This window comes from Vanessa tameamea, chromosome 2, assembly GCF_037043105.1.
Source record: "Vanessa tameamea isolate UH-Manoa-2023 chromosome 2, ilVanTame1 primary haplotype, whole genome shotgun sequence".
NCBI lineage: Eukaryota > Metazoa > Arthropoda > Insecta > Lepidoptera > Nymphalidae > Vanessa > Vanessa tameamea.
This window is the reverse complement of record NC_087310.1, coordinates 11,701,782-11,718,315: the sequence shown is the minus strand read 5'-3', so window position 1 is coordinate 11,718,315 and position 16,534 is coordinate 11,701,782. Positions and strand designations below refer to the sequence as shown.

The 16,534-nt window shown below is 32.5% G+C and overlaps 3 protein-coding genes across 6 annotated transcripts in view; 2 read left to right on the top strand and 1 right to left on the bottom strand.

The window, feature by feature from the left end:
* LOC113393764 (uncharacterized) overlaps positions 1-8,252 on the top strand; it is a 145,828-nt gene extending 137,576 nt beyond the window's left edge. For 3 of the 4 annotated variants that reach the window (XM_026630808.2, XM_026630809.2, XM_026630806.2), the window contains exons 8-10: positions 2,904-2,994; positions 5,163-5,399; positions 6,555-8,252. In XM_026630808.2, the coding sequence (XP_026486593.1) occupies positions 2,904-2,994; positions 5,163-5,399; positions 6,555-6,670 (444 nt within the window). In that variant the 3' untranslated portion in view covers positions 6,671-8,252. Of the gene's footprint in view, positions 1-2,903; positions 2,995-5,162; positions 5,537-6,554 lie in introns of all 4 variants that reach the window. The other variant, XM_026630807.2, reaches the window with a different exon arrangement.
* On the bottom strand, positions 8,246-10,086 carry LOC113393784 (putative serine protease K12H4.7). The gene has a single exon (XM_026630832.2). The coding sequence runs from the start codon at positions 10,017-10,019 to the stop codon at positions 8,565-8,567; it is 1,455 nt and encodes a 484-aa protein (XP_026486617.2). The 5' UTR covers positions 10,020-10,086; the 3' UTR covers positions 8,246-8,564.
* A 1,278-nt stretch (positions 10,087-11,364) lies between these two features.
* On the top strand, positions 11,365-16,490 carry LOC113393768 (intraflagellar transport protein 74 homolog). The gene is made up of 11 exons (XM_026630813.2): positions 11,365-11,535; positions 13,215-13,341; positions 13,878-14,115; positions 14,236-14,432; positions 14,564-14,740; positions 14,905-15,030; positions 15,279-15,380; positions 15,454-15,759; positions 15,882-15,996; positions 16,071-16,180; positions 16,254-16,490. Exons 1-11 carry the CDS (start codon positions 11,417-11,419, stop codon positions 16,464-16,466), a joined length of 1,830 nt encoding a protein of 609 aa, XP_026486598.2. The 5' UTR covers positions 11,365-11,416; the 3' UTR covers positions 16,467-16,490.
* Positions 16,491-16,534: the final 44 nt, after the last annotated feature.

Sequence of the window (16,534 nt, the reverse complement as noted above, 5' to 3'; positions counted from 1 at the left end):
ATTCGCTAACAAAATTCATATCAAAATTTATTATTCGGATTGGCACTTAAAATGAGTTATCAACTACTTGTCATAAGTAAAATGGCTTCTAAATCCTTAATCTTAATGCAAAAGGGAATGGGATACAAATCACTTTAAACTGGGGACAGAATCGTGAATCACAAACATCTTAATGGAAATCAAACCTTGACCCTAAGATTGGGAATTATAAAGGAGATTTTTAAAATAAAAGGGGCAGTTAATGCATTATGGGACGTTAATGGACGAATTCACTCGAAGCGATTTCGAAATGACTCTCGACATGAATAATGGAATTCTCCAATTCGCAACTTATGTTAATATTTTCTACCTAATGCAATTTTATCAACGGATGATTATTAATTTTAGTAGTCTGCAAATTATTCTAGAAAAGTCTTGGAGCTTATTCCACGATGTTGCTTCAATGCATTAAACACGAATCCGATAAACTTCCATCTATATCACATTTTCCTTCACCAACGAGCACAATATAATTGTAAACAAAAATTTAGCTGCATTAATAACATTTAGAGAAAAATTAACAACCCATAAATGTCCACTACTGGTATTTTCTCAATTTAAAATCGCAAATATTGATGTGCACGTTCTAATCACTGAGCTGTCGGCTCAACAACATTTATTACGTTAAAATTTTTAAAATAAAGTCTTCACATATTTTATAATTATGTTTTATAAATATTGAATATGTTGCGATATTTTTTATTGGCAAAATTGTGCTTATTTCTTATCTTGTAATTATTTTCTCTGTCAATGATTTTGTAAATCTCTTTGATAATCGCTGAAACACATATCAAAGATTCTATCGTGACCAAATAAAATATTTGACTCAAAGTGAAAGTTTGGTCATTTAACGCGCGTTACTTCGGAATTCATCTAATAATCCGACATAAGATAGTCATATCTTGGTATCTACAAAAGTGTATCATCAAATCTCACTCTACAGTTTAACAGGTTTGCTTTAAAAAAAAAAACAGGTGAAAGTTTCCTGACAAAAAATTAAATTATTTAAGCCTTTCAATTATATCATTAGACTGCCTTACTTCACTTCGATTCGTATCTTCAATTAATATAATATTTGTAGTACAGTTAACAACTTAACATTGCCTTCATATGTTTTTGACTTTTTTAAACATCTTTTAGGAAACTACATTTGTGTGTTTTAACACGTGCTTTCTAGCTAAATATCATTTAACCCTATTTAAACTTGAAGCACCTTTCAATTTTCATGTGTTTACTTTTATAATAAGTAATTCATCTTGTGCTCGACGTTGATAAGAAACGTAGTATAAATCTGCAACCTATATATCAAACCGATCCGCATTTAGGCAGTACGTCGACATCAGCTCCGAACCTTCCGCTCAAAAGGAGAGAAGGCTCAGGAGCAGCAGTGGTTCAATTACAGGCTGCTATTTTTACTCTCTATTACAAGTTAATATAATCAAATATATTCTACTAAGATATAAATACATATAATAAAAAAAATCACATAATATCCTTTGTGATGTATGTGTATTTATATAATGCGATGGTAAGCTAAAATCTCTTTTATGTTACAAATAACCGTATAACGCTCAATAATTACTTTAAATGTCAACCGTCTGTTATTAAAGATACAGATCGTTACGAATGGTGCTTAACAGGTTGTTCTTTATTCAAATTGAACAAAATCAAGTTAACAATGGTAGGATCTATATCGATGGTATTTCAGTTTGATCTTATCCTCGCCGCCAAAGATGAATGTACGCAGGCGTGAGACGCAGTCAGTCTTCTTATTGGTGTATCCAAATAGCTTGTGCTGTGACATGACAAAGATCAAGAATGTTCATTTTGCAAGTTTACTTTTATTATTGATTCACTCGCCTTCGTACATTCGTGTCACACTATAAATAACAATGGAAAGCGATTTTAAAGATGGCGATAACGATTATATAGACTTGTTGCTCTTCACGCTTAGTCGAGTAGATTTTTTATCTCGAGATTTACTTATTTATTTATTAGGTTGAATGGCGATCTTCAAACCCTTTATTATTGAAATATATACAATGTTCAAAACATGCATATATTTTATTAAGTTATTTAAAAGCATGACACTTTGATAAAAGTATTACTCGATAAGACAATGATAAAGTAATTTTCTAATTCATTCTTAATAAGACAATAACTAGACAAGATAAACGCTTTTATAGGATATATTTAAATAGTTTGAGCCATTAATAATTTATATTTTATCAAATAAAATATAATACCATCATTTAGTTAAAATACTTTTACAGACACAATGAATTTGATTAACGTAGATTCGGTCCATTAAAGTTATAAAGGATGACAAAAGTCCATTGATTTATGCGAACGCGTATCGAAATCGGGATGGCGAGCGTCTCTTACCCCAGATAAGTTCCTCTCTACAATATGAGCATCGTATCACCATTAGTTGTCCATTGATCTCGTTTTACCGTGTAAGAAGATAAGGTTAGTCAAGTACCCACGCATTTATTTCTTTGCTGTTAATGTTTTTTCTCGTTCTAGTTTTAATACGATTCTGTATGTTCCAATAGTATAATCGTATTGACGCTGTTTATGTACTTTGAAACGTTTTAATCGACTTGTTTAAAGGCATGTTTATTAAGTGAGTTAGGAGCTCGATCCAAGATCCGGACAGAGTTATAGTCTGATCAGATTTGCGGAATAAAACGAAGTAAAAGCGTAATAGATTTGTTATGTTTAACCTTTGAGGTTACAATATATTTCAATTAGTATCAACTTCAAAGACAACTGAAAACATTGTGTAGGGTGTTAAAAAAGGATTATTTTCTTGATGTATATTAAAATTGAAACTAAATATATTTTTCATTTTTCTTTCACAGCCGGATTATGATGACATTGAAGTGAATGAACGCGTCCCTACACAGTTCCCGAGAGGAAAGTCAGATAAAGGAAAGGACAACAAGAAATATGGTGAGATACACACACCTATCAAATACATAATTGTTGAAACAAAAACAAAATCTATTTCCAAACTTCCGAACCACAGTTTTCTAAAGTTTAAGCTTACTTCGGTCTAATTTAATTAGAACCTTCAAAAGAAATAGTAGTTGTACTTTCTCTGTAGTAAAGAGCACTAATTAAAATACTCGTCTTTAGCATTAAATTAGGGACACAAAACACTGCACTAAGTACAAGTATTGTCGCTTTAATTAACTTAAAGGAAGATACGAAAAAATATCCCAACAATCGTTGCATTAATTATTCCAAGGTAATAAATTTAACACAAGAGATGTACGGTAGACAACTCGGTTTGTTTAAGCTAGGGTACCATCTCTATTACTACTGCCTTTAGAATTTAATTTAGAGTTATCTCCTGGTCGCCCACACTGTACTTCGTCCCACTAGTTGGCTATTACAGAGCTTTGAAATGTATATAGACTACTGAAGGCGCCTACATGAATGCCTAGCTTCCTATGTTTGGTCATGTGTAAAGATCCTCTTGCGTCTCGCTTTTGTAAAAATAAAAGTTTCGATGCTTGAGATTCTCATTAAAAAGTATTTGAATTTTAACTAAATGCTAATTTGAACTATCGTTTAAGTTTAGTTTGTTTAAGCGATGTTAAGATTAAAATATACAGTTTCAGTAATGCACGTATTATGAGCTGTTATTCATGCATGGATCATATGATTTACAATTTCGTTGCAAGTGTGAATATCGAAAAGTCGAACGGTTCATCATTTATAACTCTCAATATTTCGAAATGCTCTTACAAAACAACGCGAATGACGTATACACATAAATAATAAAATCAAAATGGTATACGTTATATTGAATATATTATCGGATTCTTAACTTGAAACTATAAATATTTTACACGTCTTAATATATAACAATGTCCGCGACTTGTTTATGACTTTATTTATCTTAATATTATGACCTATATCATTGCTTGTCGTAACCAAACTAATTTTGTTTGAGTCGATAAATGTGGGACGTGTTAGGATTTTAATAAGTTGCAAGAAACGCTTGGTAATCAAGACATGTAAAACTGATACGAAATGAATTCGAACCGAACCGAAACCGAAATGTGATCTCATCGGGATTACCGTCACATTTGACGTAACGTGGGAAAATATTAAAATAACATAGTTGTCACTATACGATATCCCAATGAGTAAATATAACCAGACAATAGAATTACAAATTCCATGCGTTTTGCAAATATCTCTAATATTTATATTATACACTACAAAGAGTTCTTGATTATCTGTATTTATAATACAATTATCACAACACTTGACAACTTACATGTAGTTTAATTTTTATTTCAATAATGACTTCGCCAGCTTTTTAATACGTCAATCTCGAATCCATAATGGAGATGGTAGCTTATTTTAGATCTCGACCAATGATGTCATATCAATTCAAGGTCAAAGTAGTTTATTTAACTCGAACCCCTGCCATTGGAATACGTTACAGAATAAAATTTATAATATAAAAATATAGAATATATGTTTGTAAAGCCATGACGTCAACTTAACAATAGTAACCTTTTTAAAAGTGACTGGATATCAGCAAAACTATAACAGTATTTATCAAGTTTCATTTAACGCATGCTCGCTTTGTATATGACGTGTTCGGTTCACGCTTGCTCCAAATGTCGGTCGTTCAGATGGTGCAGAGGTTACCAGACAATACCGTTTCGCAACCTCTGCCTGACATTTGGTCATATCCTTGATATTTAAATTGACGGTATTCGAGCTGCAGGCGTAGGATGCGGAACATAAAGTGCACGCATTCATTGTTTTAATTTGAAATACTTTTACATGATGTCTCGTGAACTGCATGATTGATCGGTTGCTTTTTCTTCCGTTTAGAGCACTTAATACTGACTCATTGAATGTAGATTTTGTGGTACAAAAATAATCAACTTTAACATTTTGCTTCCTAACGAACGTGAGAATGTATCCTTTGAAACGTTAAATGTTATGGCGGGTTTTAGATTGTAAATACAGTCCATTTAAAATGTTCACACGTTTTGCTATAGACACTTATCAAAATCATCAGGTCTAGTTCTATTGTTTATTGCATGCAATTTCAGAAATCACATTTATCAAGGTAAAATATATCCTTCCAGATGATCCCTACTATTGTGGCCTGCGCGCTCGCGTGCCCAACTTCGTGAAGGCGACCGGCAAGCACGTGCTTCCTGCGATGACAGAGCGCCTGACGCTGAAGGAGGTGCCGGTGCCGAGCAAGCGCTACAGCGTGGCGCACGCGCATCCCGGCCCCTTTCCTGCGCACGTGCCACCCTTCGCCCACCCCCTGCCCCAATCAGCTCTCTGGCACGCACGCTCCTACGAGAGTGGAATCGGTGCGTACGACCGTCCCCCGAGAAAAGAGAAGCTCATGTTCCAATTCTATCCCGACAGGGAGCGCAGGCTGCGCCCCATGATGATCCAGCAGCCACGCTAACTAACGCACTTTATCCGACTCTTCGCTCCAGTCTTGGTATTTACCTTTCTCTTATACGCTTAGCTTGGTTGCACCTCACCCGATGCTTCGTAATTCCGACACTTTACCTTGTCTATCCACTTCTACCCTCACTTTAGACTGTTGAGATTTCTATTTCGATATACGCGACCATATTCGACTACAGCGACCAGAGACAGCCGCTGGACTTCATCATCGCAAGCTTCGCTTTCATCCCAAATTAGATGTAGTCGTCATATATTTGAGTATATATGTGATATAGAGAATGAAGCGAAGGTTTTTTCCGTAGCACAGTTACTAACAAGCTGCACGGAATTATCGGTACTAAACCGATTATCCAATACAAGAATAACTTTCCTGTGTTTTGAATCTAACATGCTTGTGAGTTAAAACATACAAAAATATATCCCCGTAGGTACAAATCCCAACGTGTATGTAAGCTCTTGAAAGCGATCGACATGAACTCGTGATCATGTATGCCCTACGTCAGGAACTTGTTTGTCGTTTTTGCAATCGACCGAACAACCATAGAATTAAACCAACAACCACTAGTATTTCCAAAGATCAATAAATATTTTGTTCAGAAATAAAGTTCGACATTTTGACAATACATGGGATTGATCTTAATATTCATTAACACTTACAAAATATTATATACATATATCTAATAAATAATTAAAATATAATATATAAAATTTTTATACGTAACAACAATCAAATTAGTCTGTTGACATTATAAAAAAAAAAATGTTTTTTTAGAGAAGAAATTAGGTACTTTTAATTATAACATATTACGACATGTAAATTCCGATTATTCACTTTTTTTTTGTCTAGTATTAGAAGAATTAAAGTAAAGAAATCCAAAATAATATATTGCAGAGAACCTAATTAGGTTACAAAAGTCAGAAAAAGAATCCCCCGAAATTGACAAATCTACAGAAATATATGACGTCAACATTCACGAAAAATGACTACTCACCACTGGGTGGTCTATCATTTCCGATCTCTTCTATAAAAAAAACCTTTGATATTTCAGACGGAGAACAATACGACCCATATGCACTTTACGGCCGCTTGCCGATTCCCGGACGCGGATTCCCTCCACCACCGGCTGCCAACGCTCGTCACATGTTCATCGGAGAATGGGACTAAAGAAACATTCGCACACGAACACCACAAGGACCACATTAGCTTATATTGATAATATCACTTCGACCAAAACTCTTTGAAATTACGAAACTTCTATCCATGATTAGTTAGTCTTCTTACGATGCAATATTAAATTCCATATTTTTTAAAACAGTTAGTACGAAAATTGTAGCCGTCTCTTTCTCACGCAATATACGATTTAATTTTAGAAGAGAACAGCCGATCGAAGTTTCGCAAGAGTTAAACAGTCTCCTGAGAATTGTTAAATTGAAGTGATGGTATCGAAAATTATATTGTAAATACTTATTGTAAATTATGATTATAATTTACTTTTATGTTCGACAAAGTATATTCGAAACGACATTTTAGTATAGAGTCTGTAATATAGATTACTAGTAATGAATTATTTACCGTGTAAAACGTTCTAGATTAGTGTTAGTAGTTATGTAATGTTAATCTAAGTGCTTCATCTTCAATAATCACTGCCAATATAAAATAAAGACGTTCCGAAACGTTAGGATTTTAAAACATTACGTTCTTATCTTCTGAGATTTTTGGAAGATAGAAAATCATTATTTTTTACTTATATAATAATAAGTTTTGTTTATAAGTTAAAGTGTCAATCCTAGTCAGCACAGGGTTGGAAATCTGGACGACGAACACTGGCTTTCTAGACTGCATTTGATATTTATGAAATTTATTATTTTTCTCAATATTGTAAACTTGAAATATTACGAGGAAAATAATAATAATTTCTCGTTTGAAAATGAATGAAAAAAAAAATTGTAAATTTTAAATGATACTTCTAATACTTCTAATGTTAAAGTAATAAAGTGTATATCTTTTCTTTCTTTGTAAATAAAAATTTCCATTTTATTTTAAGATGTTAGTTGTTACTTAACTAAGTTTTCAATAAATTAATATCACATATACGCTGTATCTGTTATGGTTATATTTATCAATACTCAATTATGTTAAACTTAGTATAATAATTTTGTACAATAATTTTGACATTTTTTTTTATTTTTTATCGTTGTCAATATTTTTACACTTTTTATAAGCTTATAATTTTAACCTAAACCTTTAAAGTAAATTAAAAAATGAATAAATATGTACATTGGAGTCTATATTACTTGCTTAAAACTGAAAAACATCCTAAATTTGAGTTTCGGAGGTGCTACACAGGTTACCATTCTGTTTTATGTAACTTAGGTATTATCTTAATTCTAAGACTTCTTTGAAATCACAATATTTTATGTAATTATTTTCAATCGTTCGATTTTTAAATTTTCGTAAGCGAACGAAACGAGTGATACTTTTTCTAAACATCCTATTCGATTTTTAAAAAATATTTTAGAACATTTTTATAATGTAAGTGAAATCGCTATGACGAGTGATTCAATTATTTAATGTTTTGAAGTATATGAATATGTGACTAAATTATTATTTTTGTAAATCGAATCGCTGTACACTTGTACATACGTACGGCGTCAACATCCGCAACCTGTAACGTAGGGTGTTGGTTAAACAGTAACCTAATTTAAGGAACATGTGTATGAATCAAATATACAGTTATTTTAATAAATATTTATTTTATTTCCAATCAACAATATAATATTCCTAATCAAATATAAATATACCGCGGTTGATATGGATTTAGCGAATATCCTACCACTAAAAATTTATACTTTTTTTTGTTTGATTTATAAGAGTGAGCCAGTGTAAATAAATATATCTAAAGCGATCATAGATCCAATAGTAGTGCCTCGATTTGTATGAGTGTATGAGAAATGGTATACGAGTATGTGGCGATAATGTCTATGGTTAGAGCTTAACACTTATTTGAGTTGGTTACATGAGCACCATCTTGATCAAATATATTTAAAAAGTTTCACGATCATTCCATAGACAAGTAATCACCAGCTCCTATCCAATTTTTAATAAGGTATCTGATATGTTTCCTGGCTTCTCTTAATTCTTCAGAGTCTCCTTTTATATTCGAAAACAAATCTCGACAGTGAGACGCCCGAGGTATTACTACTGCTGGTGCTTTATACGACAAGTCTTCTAAAACACTTAGACTACTCCACGGGTCTAAATCACCATTCGAAAAAACCACATTTGTGACATTCGGTTTTAATCCTCCATACATTTCATTCGTTCTTTTTACGCTTGCATCAACTCTTTTCTCGTCGAATTCGGCTCCATATAAAGCAGTACACATTTTTGTATAAAAATCGAGTCGAATATTATCGGTGAATGGTTGCGATTTTGAGGTTGTTGTCTGAAAGTAACCGAATTCTGTACAGGTTTGATAAACCCACGCTAAGATCCAATCATTTTCCTCGGCACGAAATTCCTCTATCATTGCATTAAAATCATAACTATAACACTGCGTCCTTTCAGACCAAAAATTTGGTTTTGACGCATTCTGAGATGTTTTAAGTTCCAAAGTACGATTTAAAGTTTTACAATGATCTTCAATTGTATCTGTAGTACCGTATTGGGAATTGTACATAAAAACGTCAGCTTTGGAAACGAAAAATAATTGCTGATTCTCCGACACTGTCATATCGCACTCATTGCATATATTTTCTTCTTTCTTTAATTGTTCAATACCCTCGGAGCTTTGTAGTAATTTATCATATCTAGCAAAAATATTTCTTATATTATCCAAGCAACCTGTACCGCCATATTGTTCATAGTTATCATTTACTTTTTCTAAGTATTCATAAAAGTCCGTCTTGGCTAGAACAGGACCACTGCTTGCAATAGCGGCATCAACTAGATCAGGATACTTCAATCGCATCCAAGCCGCCAAGTTTCCAGAGTACGAACCACCGATAACGACGACTTTAGAATTTTTGAAAATTGGCAGCAATTTAATAGATTTCAATAATTTTGCATTATCAGCGAGTGCTTGTACTGAACTTAAATATTTAAAATTATTTACATCTGTCGTATTCAACGGCTTACTCTGACCATAGTAACGATGCTCTGAAACGAACATTGCACCATGCGTTTCCTTTGCTAAGTCGTACATTATACCTGTATAGATCCAACCAGATGAAGCTGAACTCTCACCGCCCAGAAATAAATAAATTGGACCGTCTAATTTCCAAAAATTTAACCCTTCAAAATATCTCATATTCCATTTTCTTCGTTCTTTTGGGTCGAAATGATCTAAGTTCTGTTCAATCCATCGCGTATTGATATACCCTCCTATAAACGGCATCTGAGAACTTAGTTCCAAGTTAAGATGATTAAAAGTATTCCTGACATCAAAAATTCCAAAACTATTTGCAAAGTTATGATTAAATATTAATAGTAACGAACAATATTTTAAATACATTTTATAATTATTTTTGAACAGTCGCGTTCTCTTTTTGAATAACGTAATATGACTTAAAGTAATCGTACCTTTTTTTACTTTTTACTATTTATTTTACATAATTAAGATAATGTGCTGAATATTATCACCTACTTAAAATTATGCTGGCGGGTTATGCATATTTGCTTTATACATATTAACTAACTGCTTCAACATGGTCTACATATAACATATTATGCTTATGTAATTTAATTAAATATTATGTCAATAATTACTTAATTGTACACAAAATATCTTATAAGCTGAAAATTTAATTGAACAATTAAATTAAAATGTTTTGTACATCGTACTGCGCACTTTTATTTAGGCATACCAATAAAAGATCTCTTTCTGTCAATCTTTCAGACACTTAGATAAGAAGAAGAATTTTAAGAACAATCGTAATTAATCAAGAAGGTAGATTTATAAATTAAAAAATAATATTAGGTACTTTATATTTAAATAAATATTATTTATAATAGGAGAGAATTAAAATAAACATATATAAATGGTAAAAAATAAATATTCAAAATAGAAATTAGTATAATTAGGTATACTAATACATAGTTACTTAACAATCAAGTCTAAAAAGGATGATAAATAAGGGTATGCAACGGTCGTTTCAAATGTGCTAAAGAGGAATAATTGCAAATGAAAAGTGTAAGGATAGCTGCCATAACAAATGTCTAAGATTCGTGAATAGCTCGCGGGAACTGCTTTAGGAGTGTAGATCTTAGACTGTGATAGTCTTCTGACTAAAGATAAATAATGGAGCACTCTTTCAGACAGCAAGGAGAGAGGAAATTAAAAGTACATTACATAGCAGCGAGAGATTATTATGCACATTCGTACTTAAAGTCTGGGTAGCTAATATAACTTTTGGAGATAGTCTCATGATCGTATTTCATTAGGACACATCCATATTAATGTTATAAATACGAAAGCAACTCTGTGTATCTGTTCTTACATAAAGTATTATGATTTGGTATGGTAGAAGTGTCACACACTTAACAGTAGCCACAAGTAAACGGAGCCACTATTATATTTGTACACACACTGGTATTGTTGCTAACTCCAACACAAGTCAAATAGTTATACCGATACTACAGCGACAAGCTTTGTCGAAACTCATACGAATTTAACTTTAGAATAATACATAACTACATTACTAATAACTTATAGTTCATAATTTTACACAAAAACTTAAACGCTACTGCGCCCGCCTTTTACAATACGGTGTGTTAACAGCTTAAATATGTCATTCTTGTTGCCATAGCAACGTATAAACAACAAAGCTAGTGCGCGTGAACGTACCTATTTAATTAATTATTAATACAGCTCTCATTGGATGTGAAAAAAGTAATTAGATTGAAGTGAATATGGATTTTTCTGAGAGCAGCGCAGAGCGTGTTAACACTGGCAGGAGAACGGATGTTCCCAGACCGGTCTCTAGGAGGGGCTACCGCGAATATACTAACAGTGGATCTGCAATATCAAGGTAAGTTTGATGATATATTTTTACATTTCTACAATACAAATAAAAATAGTTTTCTTTGGCCTCAACTAATTTTATATAAGTACTAAGCTGTTACCCGCGGTTTTGCCCGCGTAGAATATGAATATATTTACAAATTAACGTTAAATGTTACGTTAATGTAATACCTCTTTGTATACCACATTGGTGTGTATTTCAGCCCTCAGGTTAGAATATCCAGAAACGCTTGAATGCGAATCAACTCATTTTTAATCGGTAGCCCAAAAATAAAATTTCGACCTTCTAACTTCAAAATGACAGAACTCCAGACTAACCTGAATACGAAATGTTAACACCTATTTTTCCATTTAGGCCCAAAATATCAAGAAACGCTTAAATACGTATCTACTCATTTTTGATCAGTATCCCAAAAATTGAAGTTTCATGTTTCTATGTTAAAAATGACGGACTTCTATACAAACTTTCAACCCTTATATCACCCCCGTAGGAGTAAAATATGCAGAAACACTTAAATAAGTATCTACTCCTTTTTAATCAGTATCCCAAGAATAAAGTTTCATGTTTCTAACTTAAAAAATTCCATATTACAACTTACAACTTTCATCCCCCTTTTCAACCCTTTACAGCACTTTTTTCCAAATAAAAAGTAGCCTATGTCCTTTTTCAGGCTCTAGACTATTTGTGTACCAAATTTCATTTATATCGGTCCAATAGTTTTGGCGTGAAAGCGAGACATACAGACAGACAGAGTTACTTTCGCATTTATAATATTAGTATAGTATGGAAGTATGGATTGTTATTTCCCTCGTTAGAGAGCTCCGATAATAACCGCGTCCGATCGCTGCTAAATTCAGTGCTAAGTGTACAGGGAGAACCGCGGCCTCCGACGCGCCTATAGCACGCTCCCGCCGCTGCTGTAAAGGGCTATATAGATCAATATTAAATCAACAATGTATTTAAGGTATTTCATTGGATAAGGATTAATGCTATATTGTTTAAATCGCTTCGAAAATAGCCCATTATTTCTCGTAAAAAGTAAACGATAAAAAAATGTTTATTGTGGGTTAACTTTAAGAGATAGACATATACTATCGCTGACTTTTTTGTAGACATTTTTGAGGTGTACAATTCTGTAGTACATTATTTTATCTATCTAGTCGGGTTCAGCCAGCGTTTACAATGTAAGCGCAAAAAATGTATAAATTTACGACATCACATTAGAAACTTTTAAAATTATCAGTGTTACTTAACTATATTGTCTATGTATTATATACAAAAACCTTCCTCTCGAATCACTCTATCTACTAAAAAAAACCGCATCTAAATCGGTTGCGTAGTTTTAAAGAATTAAGCATACAAAGGGACATAGGGACAGAGAAAGCGATTTTGTTTTATACTATGTAAAGATAACGTTAATGAACGATGATAACAAAACTATGTAATTCTTTCTTATGAATTTTTATGATGTTTTAGAATTGTCGTTGTCGTCGTCGTCATTTATATAATTTATGTAGGTATGTTTGTATTATATTTTGAAAATTATTAAAAAAATACCATACAATTAAGTAATTTCAGTAGGTAATATTTCTACGAAATAACGTAAATTATTTGTAAAGCGTTTACGACTCGAAATACCTACATTAGTGAAAATTTAAACGTTAAACCATAATTTGTTTTCATAGAAGCGGCACAATGAGGCCCACGTCTGCATATAGAGGTGGCACGGCTTCTCGCCTGTCAACGGCCGGATTTGGTCCAGCGCCGCCTACTGCGAGCAGGCAGACCAATGCTATGACTGGATTTTCAATGGTGTATAATTATAAATTAACTTCATAGTTTTTATAATTAGGTCTTTACTACCATTTAACAAAGTACAATTTATTAATTATCTCTGAATTAGATTAGATGTCTGACAAAATTGCATGGATTTAATGATTGCTGGATCTTTAGTAGGAATTAACTATTCAGTTACATGTGATGCACACATTTACAATTTTCATTTCAAATAATTAATTTGAATACGTTGCAGTTTTTTTTCGATTATATTCGCATTCTGAACCAATATCTCAAATAAGAAAATATTGAAATGTCAAACAAAACTGCTTAAAAATGTCTATTATTGAGTAAAAAAAATATTCTGATTTAATTAGACTACTGACGAGTTGTTACAAAACTTCTTACATATTTGTTCTAGGAACATTTTCAATAGTACAAAGATTTAACCACATCGTCCTTAATGCGGCCTGTTTATAAACCCTAGTTTTTTTATTAAACACTTTAATATAAATCATAGCGTTGTTAAAGTTGATTTTCGCTATTCCCTTAAATTTTTATTCTTTAAATAGATCGATAGACCAATAACTCAGCAAGGGTTATCTGGTTTACGCACGAGCACCGCTCGAGGATTCCGCAAGCGGCAGTTGCAAGACAAACGATACTGGGAAGAGCTTATGCAAGTGAAGGTAAGAGAGATGAAAGCTGAAATAGCAAGACTTTCCGAACAAGCTGATGCTGGGGAAAGGGAAAAATCTGCGAAAAAGCACTACGAGAAGAGAGTCAGGGAGTTAGCGCAGGAGTTGACAGGTAATATTTATAAAGATGTCTTAAGTAACGTTTATTAAATATATGGATAGCAAAATATCGTATGAAATAATATAAAATTTCATTTAATAAATATTACTGAAATCATACCCAATTTTTCAGATTTACAAGGACGTTTAGCAGATTATAACACTGCTATTCGTATCGCTAACGGCGAAGCTACAAAGTATTCAGTTGAAGAACAAACAAAAGAATTAGAAATTAACAATAAAAAGCTACAAGAGGAAGTCGAGCAAGTGTTTTTGGAGAAACAAAGAAAAGAGAATCAATTGCGACAACTCAGAGAACAACTGGATAAGGTTTTAAATTAATTACAGTAAAAATATACTAATATTTAAGTAAATAATAACATCGAATTAGGGCCTTATGCGGCATAATGTCTGTATAGAATATGCGAATACTGTATATCTATATTTGTTGATTTGTTTAGGAACAATCGACAATATCAAAGTTACTCTCTGACATGACTACAGAGCAAAAGTCACAGTACAATGAACTTGAAGCTACAGCAGCTGGTTTGCGGGAAGAAGTAGAACAAGCGAGGATTCAAATCGATCATCTAAACCGAGAGAAGGAAGAGTTTACCAAAGAAATAACAAGTTCACAGGTAAAGGCGACATTTTCAATATTTATCCAAGTGTTAAATATTCAATATTTATTATGTCTAAGGCTCAAATGTGTAATATTGATATTAAGGTATAATTATTTTAAGCTTTTATTTTATTTGACCTTTAGAATAACCTTAATGTAGTATACTGATTTCGTTCACAGATTAAAATGCACTTACTTGAATTACATCGCAGATTAGTAGCCGCTGAAGAGAAACGTGACAATATAAAGAATGAGATCAATAATCGTTTAGATCCACAAGAGGAAAGAGAAAAATTACTATTACAAGTAATTACATTTATTCATTCGTAATGTTATTATTTATGTCAGAATTGTATATTTTTACTTCCATGTGCCCATTTGAAGTGTATTTCGATTAAGAAATACATCATACCTTAGTCCATGTGTCCGTTTGAAGTATATTTCGATTAAGAAATACATCATACATAAGATCTAATTAGCTTTGATCGTATGTGCCAAAATTTTAGAGGCAATTAAAAAAACATCGTGAAATACTAATGATATTAGATTTTCAGGTACGTGAAGACAACGCAGCAATTGCATCACTCGATAGCAATGCAGCTAATCTTAAAGACCAGATCCGTAAAGTTCAAGAACTTATTGAGCAAGCCGAACAGGTATGATAGTATGAGGTAACTTATTTAAAACAAATATTTCGTAGAAATTCATGAAAATCGTTTTCTCCACTAGGATCTCGAAGAAGGAAATTCTGAACGTCATCAAAAATACAGAGAATTGAAGAAGAGGGAAGAAACTATGGACGTATTTATGTCGACATACGAAGAAAATGTTAAAAAGGAGCAAGAGAAAATTGAACAACTAGAAAAAGATATAGTTTTCGCATTAGAACATAGCAGTTCTAATATAGATCTGGATTTGAGTGAGATAGATTCTCTCAAACAAAGAGAGGGATATTCTTCTTTAAACGACGATAGTAAGAAAACTGTTGAAAGTTTAACCAAAGATTACGAAAGATTTCAGGCAAATTTAAAAAAGGCTAGTATACTATTTTTAGGCATACATATTATGTTACATTGCCTAAAATTAAATATAGCATGGAGAATATAATATATGGAAAATAACTAAATAAGTTGGAACTCTTATTTTCTAACTTACAGGCTGAGGCGACTCGAGAACGGCTCGCAACAGAACTGCAAACTCTTCCAGAGAAAACATTGGTCATGAAAGAGGAGCTCGTAACATTGACAGATTTAGAAAAACTAAGGGACGAAGGTCAGTTCGGTAAAGTTTTATCGATAGGCGATTTAATATTGATACAGATTTAAAATTAGCAATTTAATTTACAGGTGAGGAACGAAAAAAGACTTTGGAGAATGAAATGAGAATGCTCAAAGAGAAGTTGGCACCGACGGAGAGTGCTGTTGTAGAAGCTTCCAGTAAACTGAGAAAATTACAGGTACAATTAAAAGTCTCTAACACTGGCATAAGTTTCGGTAACAAATAAATTTACTTTTAATAAAAAATTGCAGGAGAGCTTGGATGGTAATGAAATGTATGCAAAATTGAACAGTTTAGAGGAAAATCTTGCACAATTGGAAAACAGAAAGACTGTACTTGAAGAAGACATAGCGTCTATAACTTTGAAGGCAGATTATGAACCTATAAAGAAAGAAGCTATGACTGAACTTGCTGCTTTGAATAAAAAGATTATAGAAGATCTTAATAACAACAAAACATATTAATACGAACTTATAAGATTCGTATATTAATGAAAGTTAATTTTTATTTCAAATTAAATGAATATGTAGTA